At 38.7% G+C, this 16,217-nt stretch overlaps 1 protein-coding gene across 1 annotated transcript in view; it reads right to left on the bottom strand.

Moving 5' to 3' along the window:
* Positions 1 to 16,217, bottom strand: part of LOC148940017 (uncharacterized) — a 45,382-nt gene that overhangs the window by 7,633 nt on the left and 21,532 nt on the right. Inside the window, exon 2 of the mRNA XM_089106235.1 lies at positions 3,027 to 3,181. Within this exon, the coding sequence (XP_088962361.1) occupies positions 3,027 to 3,181 (155 nt within the window). The remainder of the gene's footprint in view (positions 1 to 3,026; positions 3,182 to 16,217) is intronic.

Raw genomic sequence — 16,217 nt, 5'->3', positions numbered from 1 at the left:
CACAGGGGTAGGCATTGATCAGACGGCACCCATCCTGGAATAGGCATTGATACATTGGTTTGTTTTTTCTAGTTTTATTGATATATGTTAGACAGACCGTAAAGTACTAATTTTTGTTTGTTTCAAGATCCAACTTCACCGATTACTTCCCTCAGATTTTTTCTTTTTATTAATATATAAACAATGGGACACTTGCATAACTTGCAACCCTTGCCTCAGGGGTTGGGGGGGATTATGCCATCCCTGGAGGCATAGTTATTTGACCTTCTGATTATTTTTAACAGAATAGCTATTTCAAAATTTTGATCAGATGTCTTTTGGGGGAGGAGAGCTAAAACGGGAATGGGAGGGGGTTACTTGTCCTCTTGCCCCTTTTCAACATCCCTGTCGTCATGCAGTGAAAGTTTCAACTTAATATCCTCAGCCGTTCTTAAGACATTGCAGATACGCTTTTTTCATAAACTGAATGCATATAGTGTCTTGATATAGTTTAGCATGTCCCTCAACATTCCCTGAAGTTTCACCTTAATACCCTCAGTCTCTGGACACACCCAGAATCAAACGTTCCTCTTTTTCCTAATGATAAATCTTGCATGTAAACACCGGACAAATAACATAGTTTACAATCCTTGCCCCAGCCCGTTGGGGCTATGGCATTCCGGGTGGCATAGTAATTAGGACCTCTTGACTATTTTGAACAAAATTACTTTTTCAGAATTTTCAACCAGTGTCGAGGGAAGGGGATCTAATAAGTGCCGGGGGGACTGTTTTGACGCCAATCACTCTTCAGCATCTCCCTCAACATACCCTGAAAGTTTCAACTTAATACCCTCAGCCGTTCCGTAGATATTGCTGACACGCGGGATGTACAGACAATCAGCATGTACGTAGTATGTTTTGACTGTGTTCGGCACCCCTCTCAACACTTCATTAAGGTTCACCTTAATACCCTAGACCTTTTTGGAGACCCAGGTTCAAACATACTCTCTTTTTGCAATAAAAGAACGGGGTAACTTGCGGAACTTACAGCCCTTGGTCTAGGGGTTGTGGGGAGTTATGTCCATCCCAGAGGCATAGTTACTTGATGTTAAAACTATTCTGAACAACATGCCTATCTCAAAATTTTGATCAGATGTATTTGTGAAGAAAACTGCGTGGGAGGGAGCTGGTTGCCTTCGGATCATTTTTGACTTTTTAAAAGAGCACTAGAGCTTTCCATTTCCAATCGAACGAGCCCTTTCCTAAGTTTATGCAACCAACTTTTCGGTATGAAGTGGCTCTGGGGAAAATAATATATAGAACCCTTATGGCTCTTTATCATAAGCAACGCTAGAGTGTTGTCTCTGATCATCATAAATAGTGTTTATTGAAATATCCCTGTATGTGTGTGTGTTTTTTTATTATTGCTTTACTTAAAGATTATGGAAAACTATTTACTTTGGAAACTAAGATTCTCTTATCAAAAAAGCAAATGAACTAAATATCCAAAAGCAAGGAGGCTAAACAAAGTTTAAAATCGACATTTGTGGTTTTAGACTTAAAAATCAATTGAAAGCTTATGTTTGAGTGGCCTTCCTCCCAACTGTTGAAAGGTTCTGCCAATGTAAAATTTCTCATAGGAACCCAGGATTTAATATGCGTCACTGCAAAGAATAGGATCAGTTCCTTCTTTCCTGAAATTAACAAAACATTCATTCGATTAACAAAACAACCTTCGATTAATCTTTGACAAAAACACTAAGTTTATGTTTCGTAAAATGTTTCCAATTTTATTGCTAATTCTAGTGATATACGGTCTTGTTGTAAAATTTTTGTCTTCTTTTATGAGGTTGATCGAAGAATGGGGATGGCTTCACAATTTTTGTGCCTTTTTTAATCATTTTTGTATGATTTGGCAATCATTTTTGTGAGATTTGGAATTCAAAATTGGAAACGTTTGTTGGATTTTGGAAATCCAAGAAAGGAAGCTTCCCTCACTCATCAATCTCCAACATAAACAGTAGATTATGATCGAAAGTATTCAAATGGACCAAAAACTCATTCATAGAATCATGGCTATGGACCCAAACGGACAGAATATCTTTAAAAAAAGGATCCAGAAAGAGTGTTCCAGTTGAGAACTAACCAAAAGGGAACTTTAGATAAAATCCATACAGAAACTTTCCAACTGGGACAGGTTTTTTTCGTTTTTCGTTTTTGTCGTAGTTCATGCGCAGCCAGTGTGGTCACGGTATCGCAAAAAAATTGTCGTAGGTCTCAGTTTTTAAAACAGTTTATTTTTTGTGCCAATTCAGAAATCGTAATATTCATTCAGTTAAATCTAATCATTAAAAAATTCTGCGTTTAAAAATTCATCTATGACGTGTAAGAAGAAAGGAGGAAAATCACCAAAAAGCGGCTTCGTCTTGATCAAAACCAAGGGATTTTATAATTTTTCTCAAACAGGGGGTCAAAAATTATTTATATAGCCTCCCAGTTTCAAATCACATATTATGACGAGCTGGGGAATTCGTTCTTTCGCTTCTATGCAATAATAATAATAATAATATAAAAAAAACAATCCATTTTGCTTAGTTAATACATTTGAAGCTCCATTCGTTTACGCGCAGTACTACAAAGTTTATCCCCAGTAAATTTGGCGTGAATTAGGGGATGTTTTGTGAGGAGGACACCAAAAACCTAATAAAGTACATCTTTGACTCAAAAGTACAAACTGTCCATGAAAGGCTTTCAGATAAATATGGACGAAACATGTGTGAAGTCATTATCATTGTCTTCCCTTTGTTTAGAGGAATATACGAGTATTTGGACCATAAGTTTATCTTCCACAGTATAATTGTGGACCTCTCTCTGTTTAGGCAGTGCATGTAAAACGGGTAATGAAAAGGCGAGAGCTGCAAACACCATACAAGGCTATTGCAAATAAATTATCTCTTATTGCGTGAGCTCTATTTCTTCCAGAGGCATAACCACTTGCCTTAAAGAAATGAAACTTACTGAACTTAAAATGAAATTATGAAACTTACCTGAAGATCTTATATTCTTCTGGTCCAATACAGCAAAACATCGTTGCAAGAAGCCACCCAGAGAGAACTTGAAGTGCGGTCATAAAACGAAAAAATGCGCAATTTCCCATTTCTCCCCAAACTGTTCCTTGTATCTGTTCGTCACTAACAACAAGCTAAAATAAATTGAAATTTAGGATAATCTATAAACATCAGTCTTTGTTTAGTTATATTGTTTTTGTGATTTTGACTAAGTGCTTTAATATTTGTTGGAAAAGTATTTTATGGAAATCCATTAGAATAATGAAAATGTAAAATATTCAATAGTGAATAGCTTAAAGTTTACCTCTCCAAAGACCAGCCTGAAGTAATACCCCATCGCCCTGGCCATCGCCCTATGTTCAGTATTGCCAAATTTTAAAGAAAACATCCCTCGGCGATCGCCCAATCTTTTTAATTAATTACAGTGTTGCCAAATTTTGTCTCCTTAAACCTAAAGGACTATTAAAAATACTTTAACACAATTACTTCAGAGCAGAGAGATTCTAAGGGGTCAGATACTACTTTTGGGGATTCAACCATTAGGGATTCAACCATATCTGCTTGACTAGTAGCTCATTTTAAAGCAATTTTTTCTCTGATTCATATTATATACGTTTTACTGCGTTTCAAAGTCTTGAATTCACTTTAGTTCACAAATAAAGTTCTTCTAAGAAATTCGAAATCCTTGTCTTACAAAGAAGCGGGTGATGGCCTTACTTTGGCTTATTTTAACATATACAGTGTTTTTATTAAGTGAAAAACAATAGCCCTTGTATTTATCATAAAATTCAATATTTTATTCATTGCTACAGCTCTTTGTGACTTTCTTATTTAACCAGGGCAATTTTTTTATCGCTCTGTCACTCGCCACAAATCGGAGCAAAATCACTGTTGGCTCATAGCAGAGGAGATTTTAAGGGGTCAGACACTATTGTTTGGGACTAAACGATATCTGCTTGACTAGTAGCTCATTTTAAAGCCCTCTTCTCTCTGATTCATAATATATACGTCTTACCGCGTTTAAAAGTTTTGAATTCAATTTAGTTCCCAAATAAATCTTTTCTAAGAAATTCAAAATCTTTGTCTTACAAAAAAGCGGGCGATGGCCTTGCTTTGGCTTATTATGCCCTATTCAGTGTTCTTATGAAGTGAAAAACAATATCCCTTAGATTTATCATGGAATTCAATATTTTCTCCATTGCTACAACTCTTTGTGACTTTCTTAGTTAACCAGGGCGATTTTCTTATCGCCCTAGTCTTAAAATTCCATCTGTAAGGTCAAAGAATGAAAAAAAGATTCCTATTCTTGTCAAAACGTGGAGTACTGTCATCAGACTGATGAGACATTTCAAATGAGCTGTCACTTGCCACAAATCAGAGCATAATCACACTTGGCTTACAACAGAGGAGATTCTAAGGGGTCAGACACTACTTTTTGGGACTAAACCGTATCTGCTTGACTAGTAGCTCATTTTAAAGCTCTTTTTTCTCTGATTAATAATATATACGTCTTACCCCGTTTAAAAGTCTTGAATTCAATTTAGTTCCCAAATAAAGTTTTTCTAAGAAATTCAAAATTCATGTATTATAAAAAAGCGGACGATTGCCTTGCTTTGGGTTATTATGCCCTATACAATGTTTTTTTTTTTGAAGTAAAAAAAGTAGCCCTTAGATTTATCATGGAAGTCAATATTTCCTTCATTTCTACAACTCTTTGTTACTTCCTTATTTAACCAGGGCGATTTTCTTATCGCCCTAGCCTTAAAATTTCATCTATAAGGTCAAAGAATGAGAAAAAGATTCCTATTCTTGTCAAAACGTGGAGAGCTATCATCAGACAGATGATAAATTTCAAATAAGCTGTCACACGCCACAAACCAGAGTAAAATCACAATTCGCTCACAGCAGAGGAGATTCTAATGGGTCAGACACTACTTTTTGGGACTAAACCTTATCTGCTTGAATAGTAGCTCATTTTAAAGCCCTTTTTTCTCTGATTCAAAATATATACGTCTTATCACGTTTAAAAGTCTCGAATTCAATTTAGCTCCCAAATAGTTTTATTCTAAGAAATACAAAATCCTAGTCTAACAAAAAAGCGACGATGGCCTTGTTTTGGCTTGTTATGTCCTATACAGCGTTTTTATGAAGTGAAAACAATAGGCCTTACATTTATCATGGAATTCAATATTTTCTTCATTGATACAACTCTTTTTGACTCTCTTATTTAACCAGGGAGATTTTCTTATCGCCTTAGTCTGAAAATTTATATCTACAAGGTCAAAGAATGAGAAAAAGGTTCCTATTCATATCAAAACGTCGAGTGCTATCATCATATAGATGAGACATTTCAAATTGAGCTGTCACTTGCCACAAGTCGGAGCTCAACCACAATTGGCTCATGATTATTGGACTTCTTGACCATGCTCATTTAAATGGATGTCAAAATATGGCCTTCGCGCCCTGGTTGGACTGGGTATGCTCTATATAGCATTTTAATTTAGTGAATAATTCTAGAAAAGTTTTAAATCATTTTTTTTAAATGAAAATTGGGAACAAAATTAAACATTAAAATTGTGAGAATGGGGTGTACCCCCTCCCCAAATCTCACTCTTTACGCTAAAGTCTTCAAGATTTATAAAATTATTTCTCATTTAAAATCAACGACCCTTTCTCCAGGTTGAAATAACAATATTTTTTCGAGAGATTCCTTGCGTAATTATGACTTGATCCCTTCATTTTAGAAATAGGAGTTACATTTCCACTTAGGAGTCAAATTCCTTTTGTTTTATTTAATCTTACGCTTATATCTTTAAGATGATTTTAATTGTATACTGAAAATTACTGATGCCACAATTGGTGTAAGACTTGGAAAGATTTACAGATTGGTTTATTGTTGTCAGGCCATATACTCCCAAATCCAAAATCAATATTCCTATTTCTTATACTCGACTTTTGTGTTTTTAGTAAAGTGCTAGTTTTCTATAATCCTAGAAACACAGGGAAACATAATTAGTTTATTTATCGGTATTAGTTTTATTGATATATATTGGATAGGCTGTAACGTAATAATTTTTGTCCGTTTTAAGTTTCAATTTTGCTCTTTACTTTCCTCTGAAAAACTTTTTTTTTTAATTAATTTGTTACAGGTGACATTCTGCAAATTCTGCTAATATCATTCAATGATACGTTTATAGTTTATACAATTTACGTGAGGATTTGGGCTTGTAGTATATTGCTACTTTCGTCATCTGCCAATTTGTCAATTATATTTTCTTCGTCTCTGAAATTTAAGTGGAGATCGTTGAGCGGATCTTCACACTCCAAATCAATCGAACTGCAAAGAAAACTATAAATTGAAAGCACATCGGCCCGCAATAGAAACCATCTTCTTGTTTTTTGAATTTAAAGGGCAAAATTTTTGTAAATCGGAGAATTTATCAAGAAAAACGTTTGAAAATTTGCCCAAATATATGTCTTCACCCTGTAAAGGGTAGAAAAATGTGACTCCTGCTCTGACTATCAATGAAAATAAGCGTCTCTCTAATGCACACCAAACTCGTTAACAAAAAAAAAATCAAAATTTTGGCAGGAATCAAATAGCCTGGATCTGTAAAAGTGTTGTCAAAAGGCCAAATCCTTGCTCAACCCTCGTCCCTGCGGGATTGATAATTTGTCAGAGCTCTATGGCGTGGGTATTCAGCTATCACATCTATTTACAATAATGAAATGCGACACTTTTACGAAACAAAAGCAGATTATCTTCCAAATCAAACTTCTTTGGGTTTTTGGGCACTGTGTCAACTGATAATTTCTTAAAAGACGCAAATTTGAGCTGACGTAAAATCGAGCATTCAAAGAGAAAGTACAAAATAGGTGGGAACCAGCTTTACTCCCCCCTCCCCCACCAAAAATACTCCCTGTGTCTGGCTGATCTCCAATCGCTTTCCACTTATAATAAATGAAAATAACTCTCATTTTCTGATCAAATAAGCACCCTCGAAAGTTTCTGTGACTTTGAGGTGGAGATGGGGATAAGGAAGGGGCGGTTTTCCTCCAATACGATTAATCTCACATTACGGCTCGCAGCATTACGGCTGAAAAATTGCAATAACAAAAACAGGAGTCACGGCTACAGCGGCAGCTGCAACCTAGTAAAGGGCAAATCACAGCCCATGGTCACCGAAATTTAAAAAACGCGTTAAAAAAAACTACCTAGTGAAAGAAAATTGTTGTGTAACACTGATTCAGGATCGAATGATGACACTCCAAAGTTTCTTTGACCTGGTTTGGGATGGGGATAAGGAAGGGGTAGTTTTCCTCCTATACGATTAATCTCAAATTACGGTTTGCAGCATTACGGCGGAAAAATAAAAAAGACAGGAGCCATCGTTGCCGCGGCAGCTGCAATCTAGTAAATAACGAATCACAGCCCATAGTAATCGAAAGCTAAAAAGCGTGTTTTGAAAAAAAATACCTAGTGAAAGAAAGTTACTATGTAACACTAATTCAGGAATGGTAACTACTATTTCGGTTTGTCTTAAAAGTAAAAGTTTATTACAAAAAAAAATCTATGGTGATTTCACAAAAAAGCTTGAAACCCCTCGTAAAAGGCATCAGATCAGAATGAAAACTGTACCATTGGAATCAGCATAGTTGAAAATACCAAAAAAGGCAATAACAGTCCCCCTCCTTGATAAATAAGGAGAATGAATTTTTTGCATGGGTAGCACAGATATGTCTCCCGTTTTTACTTTTTTGTTCTAGCAGGGCTAGGGGGTCAGGGGTGGATCCAGGATTTTTTTATAGGGGGAGGGGGCACAAAATAGGTTGATCCGATAAACTTGGGTTAGCAGCAAGTTTAGTCACCGCAAACTTGAGTTAATTAAGTAAATTACACTACTTTAGACTACGCTAGGGGGGGCGCGCCTTCCTCCCCCTGGATCCGCCACTGTAGGGGGTGACTGGAACATCATAGAGAGGTGTGTAATAGCTCATTCGAACGGATATTAAATTTGCTAGTGCCATTTTTAAGTGACCAAAAAGATTGGAGGGCAACTAGCCCCCTCCCTGAAGGCCTCCTCCCCACAAAGTCATCTAATGGTAATCTTGAGGTAGCCATTCGGTTCAACATAATACAAAGGTCAAAATCTTTGGTTTTGGTGATGATATGATCCTCCATAGTTCCTGGAAAAAGTGCTGCACACTGCGAAAAGGGCTGTGCTAGTTTTCTGTAATATTACAAACATAGGTTAATATATCATGTGCTTTTATTTGCAATAGTTTTATTTATATATGTTAGATAGGCTGTAAAGTAATATATTTTGTTCGTTTTATGTTTCAACTTTGCTCTTTACTTCCCTCGGAAAAAGTTGTTTTATTTACTTATTTCGGTGATGGTCTATTACCTTAGGCTTGTTTTTGCCTAGTGAACGAGCCGACACTGATCTTAAGGTGGCATATGGCACCAAAAAGGGATCTTGTTCTCATTCTTTGACCTTAAAGATGGAACTTTAAGACTAGGGCGATAAGAAAATTCGCCCTGGTTAAATAAGAAAGTCACAAAAAGCTGTAGCAATGAAGAAAATATTGAATTCTATGATAAATCCAAGGACTATTGTTTTTCAATTAATAAAATACCGTATATGGCATATCAAGCCAAAGCAAGGTCATTGTCAACTTTTTTGTAAGAAAAGTATTATGAATTTCATAGAAAAACTTTATTTGGGAAACAAATTGAATTCAAGTCTTTTAAACGCACTAAGACGTATATATTATGAATCAGAGAAGCAAGAGCTTTAAAATGGGCTACTAGACAAGCAGATATGGTTTAGTCTAAAAAGATAGTGTTCTTGATAATTGGATTATAGGATTTGAATTATAGTGCTGAACAGTGAAAGAAATAAGAGGTGAGTTTTTTAGTTCCAAATAGCTCATGTCTGACACAAAGGAAACTCCTGAAAAATAAATAGATGTCTCCTCTTTCCTGCCGTCGAACATACACTTCACTAGACCCCCCCCCCAACTCTAATGTCTAAATCAACCACACATCTTAAGGGGATACAAGCCCTAAACATCCTTCAAGCTAAAATTACCAGTGAAACCCCTTGCAAAAAAAGAAAAAATTATGCAATTAGATCACCCCCTGAAGAACCCCAACCCAAGATTATATCACTCCCTGATGATTCCCAACCAATTGAATCGCTTCCTAGATCTTTAGATCAGCCATACTATTACATTGTGACCATCAAGAAAACCTATGGTCAACCCTTTACTAGGGAGCAGTTAATGGATATTGGAAAGCCTACACTTCTACTCGCTAACTCAACTTTTGAAGTAGTCTTACTAAATGACAGTCTGACAATTTTTTACTTTACCTTTCATAAGGCCGCGGATTCAGTCCTTTCAAGGTCCAAGGAATTAATCGTTGATGGTTCCAAAATCTTTGCCACTTCAAAAGAAGTAGAAAAGTCGTATAAATACGTGGTTTATGGTGTTGACACCAGTATACCAATAGAGGAATTTACAGCTGAACTAATTGATTCTTCAGGTCATCCGGTCCAACCAACAACAGCCACATGACTCAGCTTGAAAAATGATGGTAATCTTATACCCAGTCGCTCAGTGCTCATTGTATGCAAAAATGAGTTGCAAAGAGAAGTTTTTCTGTATTGTATGGCCCTTCGCCATAAGTCCTTTAAACCAAAGCCCCTACAATGTACGATTTGCCTAGTTCATGGCCATAACAAAAATAATTGCGAACAGTCACTCCAATCATGTCAAAAATCTATTAAACCTATCCAAGTTACAGAAAATTGCACCGAGAAAGACGCCTTCCGTAAAAATTGTAAATAATAAGGGGCACATGGTACTTGAGAAGCAACTTTACCCAACCTATAATAAGAGAGCCAAGATCCCCCAAACTTCTGTGATGTTAAACTTGCCCTAGTCAATCATAGCTGCGACAATACCTAGAAAATCAACTCTCCGTTAACCCATCAATAGCAAAACTAAATATTCATACGACCAGAAGAGACAGATATCGTTCTCAATAAATAAAGGTGGCTCTTTTACTAAACGGTCCACTGAATTTTTTTCACTTTAGGCCAAATTGCAACCTTCCTCTTCTCAACTTCCAGTTTTATAATATTCACAAGTTATTGATCATTATAATAAAGAATGAAAAAGGTTAGCCACATACCTTGTAGTTTCCTATCTTATCGAGGTTGGCAGTGAACCAGTTAAACTAAGAAATATTCTTAAAAAAAAAGGCCATTACTACGTTCCCAGGAGAGGAAATCTGGCAAAAAGCTACGGTCCAACTTTTATCCTTCAAATAAGGAATGGAATGCCATTCTAAATCAACATTTTCTACAATCCCAACTGTTATCAAGTCCCCTAGAAATTTGAAAGAATCACCAGCACTTGAAACGATAGTAGAAGTGACCCTAAAGCCCCCACGGGGCACCCCTGCTGCCACCTATAACTTTTTTACACCCCAAATATGGGCATAGAGTCCCTAGGGAAAACACCTGTGCTGTCAGTCCTGACCCTACACCATATATGGGCATAGACTCGTGACGGGAGTCCATATATGGGCATAGCCTCCCTGGGGAGAACACGTGGTTAATGGGGTCAATGACCAAAATTTCCAAGGTGTGTCAACAACAACAACATCGACCTTGACAGTCGCTGAGAGCGTGCACTTACAACAACAACAACATCGACCTTGGAACACATGTGCTGTCGACCTCAATTCACCTATCGAGAATCAATAATTCCCCTTAGAAACAACAAATTAATTCCCCTTTCTTGACAGATCAATCAACCAATGACATCATCTGTCAGACTTTAAAAATTTTCGCCTAGAAACGATTCTCCAGGAATAGATCCAAGTCATTAATGTCATTGCCTCGGAAACAACTCTTTTGGTCGAACTCCAAAGGATATTAATAACCAAAGGCCATGGAAACAATTCTCTAAGAAACATCTTAGCGATGAATTATTTTAGCGCGGGAATCAGGTTTCTTATTAATTTGAAATGCATTAGCGCAGAGATGCCAAAAACAAAAGGAACACGCTGAAATTACGTTTAGGGATTATTTGGGCGAAACCGTTTTAGACAGGCTATGGAACTATTTCGGCGAAACAGTTAGAGACATTCTAAAGGAAGATTATAGAAGAGAATTTGAGGGTGAAACTCTGTGGTCGTTATAATACACAAGTTCCATTTGAACAGTGTTGTGAGGTCCTCTACCCCAACCCCAAAGGGTTCCGACCCCCCACCCCAACCCCGAAGGAAGCCCCCGGTACTCAAAGGTCCCCCAAGCTCCCAAAGAGCCCCAGCCCCCCAAACGCCCTCCTCAGACCCTCAAAGGCCCTCCTCTGGTCCTCAAAGGGCCCCCGGACCCCCAAAGGGCACCCCGGACCCCAGAGGCCCTCCCCCCGGTCCTCAAAGGTCCCCCGGGCCCGAGAAGCGCCACGGGCCAGGAATGCGCCGCATGGGGATGTGCCGCAGGGATGCGCCGCAGGGATGCGCCGCAGGGATGCGCCTCAGGGGATGCGCCGCAGGGATGCACGGCAGGGATGCGCCCTAGGGATGCGCCGCAGGGGATGCGCCGCAGGGATGCGCCACAGGGATGCGCCGCAGGGATGCGCCGCAAAAAGTAAACTAAAAAGTAAAAATTTCGAAATGTTTCGAATTGGGGTCTTAGTCCACCAGCCTGAATGGTGGAAATCCACTAGCTCAATATTGGGGTCTCAGTCCACCAGTCTGAATGGTGGAAATTCACTGTTTAAGTTAGGTTAGTTTATATTATCATGAGAGATATTGATATTTTAAACTATACTATTCCGTAGCTTCTGTTATGTTAAGGTTCGATTAAGTTAGGTTAGGGTAAGTTATGTTAGGTTAGCCCAGGTACGCTTCACTTAGGTTAGCTTAGGTTAGGTGAGAGACAGGCAAAAAGTTAGGTGTATGATTAGGTTAGGTTAGGTTAGATTAAGTTAGGTTAGGTTAAGTTAGGTTAGGCAAGGTTAGCCTACGTACGCGCGCGGCCGTAGGCTAACCTAGCCTAACCTAACTTAACCTAACCTAAGTAAGTTTTCGTGTGTGTGTGTAAGTTTTCGTGTCTGTGTGTAAGTTTTTGTGTGTGTGTGTAAGATTTTGTGCGTGTGTGTAAGTTTTTGTGTGCATGTATGTTTTTATGTGCATGTAAGTTTTCGTTTGAATTCTTAAGTTTTTTGTGTGTATGTGTGTGTGTGTGTGTGTGCGTAAGTTTTCGTGTGTGTGTGTAATTTTTTTTGTGTGTGTGTAAGTTTTTGTGTGTGTGTGTAAGTTTTAGTGTGTGTGTAAGTTTTTGTGTACATGTAAGTTTTTGTGTGCATTTAAGTTTTTGAGTGTGGGTGTCAGTTTTTGAGGGTAGGTGTAAGATTTTATGTGTGTGTGTGTGTAATTTTTTATGTGTATTTCATTTTTTGTGTGTTATTTTTTTCGTGTGTTTGTGTTTGTTTTTGTGTGTGTGTGTGTGTGTAAGTTTTCGTGTGAATGTAAGTTTTCGTGTGTGTGTGTAAGTTTTTGTGCGTGTGTGTAAGTTTTTGTGCGTGTGTGTAAGTTTTTGTGTGCAAGTAAGTTTTTGTGTGCATGTAAGTTTTTGAGTGTGGGTATAAGTTTTTGTGTGTGTGTGTTTAAGTGTTTGTGTGTGTAAGATTTTGTGTGTGGGTGTAAGTTTTTGTGTGTGTTTGTAAGTTTGTGTGTGTTTGTGTGTGTGTGTAAGTTTTTTTTGTGTGTGTGTGTAAGTTTGTGTGTGTGTGTGTGTGTAAGTTTTTGTGTGTGTAAGTTTTGGAGTGTGTGTGTGAGTTTTCGTTTGTGTGTGTGTAAGTTTTGTGTGTGTGTGTGTGTTTGTACGATTTTTTGCGTGTGTGTGTGTGTTTTTGTTGTGTTCTTTTTTTAGTTTGTTTTTGTTTGTGTGTGTGTGTGTGTGTGTGTAATTGTTTGTGTGTGTATTTTTTGGCGTGTGTGTGTATGTTTTAGTGTGTGTGTGTGTTTGTTTTGTGTGTGTGTGTGTGTGTGTGTGTGTGTGTTTAAGTTTTTGTGTGCATGTATTTTTTTGTGTTCATGTATGTTTTTGTGTGCTTGTTTTTGTTCGTGTGCTTGTGTTAGTTTTTTTGTGTGTGTGTGTAAGTTTTAGTGTGTGTGCAAGTTATTTCTTGTTTGTGTATGTGTTCGTGTGTGTGTTTGTTTGTTATTTGTGCTTGTTTTTTTGTGTTTGTGTGTGTTATTTTTTTTTATCATGTAAGTTTTTTTGTGAATGTCAGTTTTAGTCTGCTTGTGTAAGTTTTTTTGTGTGTGTGTGTGTGTAAGTTTTTGTGTGTTTGTCAGTTTTTGCGTGTGTGTGTTAGTTTTCGTGTTTGTGTGTAATTTTTCATGTGTGTGTGTAAGTTTTTGTGTGTGTGTGTTTAAGTTTTCGTGTGTGTTTTTAAGTTGTCGTGTGTGTGTGTGATAGTTTTTGTGTGTGCGTGTAAGATTGTGTGAGTGTGAGTAAGTTTTTGTGTGAATGTAATTTTTTATGAGAATGTAAGTTATAGTGTGCATGTGTAAGTTTTTTGTTTGTGTTTGTGTGTGTTTGTGTGTGTGTGCGTAAGTTTTCGTATGTGTGTGTTTAAGTTTTTGTGTGTGTGTAAGTTTTTGTGCGTGTGTGTAAGTTTTAGTGTGTGTGTAAGTTTTTTGTGTGCATGTAAGTTTTTGTATGCATGTAAATTTTTGCGTGTGGGTGTAAGTTTTTTTTTTGTGTGTGTGTGTGTAAGTTTTTGTGTGTCTAAGCTTTTGTGTGTGTAAGTTTTAACGTGTGTGTGTGTAAGTTTTCGTGTGTGTGTGTGTGTAATTTTTTGTTTGAATGTTAGTTTTTGTGTTCATGTGTTAGTTTTTGTGTGTGTGTGTGTGTGTGTAAGTTTTTTTGTGTGTGTAAGTTTTTGTGTGATTGTTAAATTGTTTGTGTGTGTGTGTAAGTTTTTGTGTGTGTGTGTAAGTTTTTGCGTGCATGTAAGTTTTTGTGTGAATGTAAGTTTTTGCGTGTGGGTGTAAGTTTTTGTGTGTGCGTATATGTTTTTGTATGTCTTATTTTTGTTTGTTTAGTTTTAGTTTTTTGTGTGTGCGTGTAAGTTTGTGTGTGTTTGTGTGTGTGTGTATTAGTTTGTGTGTGTAAGTTTTTTTTGTGTGTGTGTGTGTGTATGTGTGTGTGTTTTTGTGTTTGTGTGTGTAAGTGTTTGTGTGTGTAAGTTTTGGAGTGTGTCTGTAAGTTTTCGTGTGTGTGCGTGTAAGTTTTGTGTGTGTGTGTGTGTGTAAGTTTTGTGTGTGTGTGTGTGTGTGTGTGTGTGTGTGTGTGTGTAAGTTTTTGTGTGTGTGTAAGTTTTGGCGTGTGTGTGTAAGTTTTCGTGTGTGTGTGTGTGTAAGTTTTGTGTGTGTGTGTGTGTGTATAAGTTTTTGTGAGCATGTAAGTTTTTGTGTGCATGTAAGTTTTCGTGTGCATGTGTAAATTTTTGTGTGTGTGTGTGTGTGTGTAAGTTTTTGTGTGTGTAAGTTTTGGCGTGTGTGTGTAAGTTTTCGTGTGTGTGTGTGTAAGTGTTTTGTGTGTGTGTGTGTAAGTTTTTGTGCGTGTGTGTGTGAGTTTTTTTGTGTTCATGTGTAAGTTTTTGTGTGTGTGTGTGTGTGTATGTGTAAGTTTTTGTGTGTGTGTTTAATTTTTGGCGTGTGTGTGTTATTTTTCGTGTGTGTGTGTGTAAGTTTTGTGTGTGTGTGTGTGTGTGTAAGTTTTTGTGAGTGTGTGTGTGAGTTTTTTTGTGTTCATGTGTAAGTTTTTGCGTGTGTGTGTAAGTTTTCGTGTGTGTGTAAGTTTTGTGTGTGTGTAAGTTTTTGTGTGCATGTAAGTTTTTGTGTGCATGTAAGTTTTCATGTGCATGTGTAAGTTTTTGTGTGTGTGTGTGTGTGTGTAAGTTTTTGTGTGTGTGTGTGTGTAAGTTTTGGCGTGTGTGTGTAAGTTTTCGTGTGTGTGTGCGTAAGTTTTCGTGTGTGTGTGTAAGTTTTTGTGTGTGCGTGTAAGTTTTTGTGTGTGTGTAAGTTTTGTGTGCATGTATGGTGACCGGGGGAGGGCCTTTCGGGCCCAGGGAGGGCGTTTGGGGATCCGGGGCCCTTGAGGATTGGGTGGTCTTTTGGGGGCCCAGTGGACCTTTGGGGACCGGGGGAGGACCTTTGGGGGGCCCGGGGGACCCTTGGGGGCCGGTTGGCCCTTTGGGAGCCCGGGGGACCTTTGAGGACCAGGGGAGGGCCTTTGGGGGTCTGAGGAGGGCGTTTGGGGGATAACATTTCGAAATTTTTACTTTACTTTTTGCGGCGCATCCCTGCGGCGCATCCCTGCGGCGCATCCCTGCGGCGCATCCCCTGCGGCGCCTCTCTGCGGCGCATCCCTGCGGCGCATCCCTGCGGCGCATCCCTGCGGCGCATCCCCTGCGGCGCATCCCTGCGGCGCATCCCTGCGGCGCATCCCCATGCGGCGCATTCCTGGCCCGTGGCGCGTCTCGGGCCCGGGGGACCTTTGAGGACGGGGGGGTGGGTCTCGGGGGTCCGGGGTGCCCTTTGGGCGTCCGGGGGCCCTTTGAGGACCTGAGGAGGGTCTTTGAGGGTCTGAGGAGGGCGTTTGGGGGGCTGGGGCTCTTTGGGAGCTTGGGGGACCTTTGAGTACCGGGGGCTTCCTTCGGGGTTGGGGTGGGGGATCGGAACCCTTTGGGGTTGGGGTAGAGGACCTCACAACACTGTTCAAATGGAACTTGTGTATTATAACGACCACAGAGTTTCACCCTCAAATTCTCTTCTATAATCTTCCTTTAGAATGTCTCTAACTGTTTCGCCGAAATAGTTCCATAGCCTGTCTAAAACGGTTTCGCCCAAATAATCCCTAAACGTAATTTCAGCGTGTTCCTTTTGTTTTTGGCATCTCTGCGCTAATGCATTTCAAATTAATAAGAAACCTGATTCCCGCGCTAAAATAATTCATCACTAAGATGTTTCTTGGAGAATTGGTTCCATGGCCTTTGGTTATTAATATCCTTTGGAGTTCGACCAAAAGAGTTGTTTCCGATGCAATGACATTAATGACTTGGATCTATTCCTGAAGA

The sequence above is a fragment of the Artemia sp. Qi Xiang Cuo genome, chromosome 20 (genome assembly GCF_049724085.1).
Source record: "Artemia sp. Qi Xiang Cuo chromosome 20, ASM4972408v1, whole genome shotgun sequence".
Taxonomy (NCBI): domain Eukaryota; kingdom Metazoa; phylum Arthropoda; class Branchiopoda; order Anostraca; family Artemiidae; genus Artemia; species Artemia sp. Qi Xiang Cuo.
This window is presented reverse-complemented; position numbering and strand designations above follow the sequence as displayed.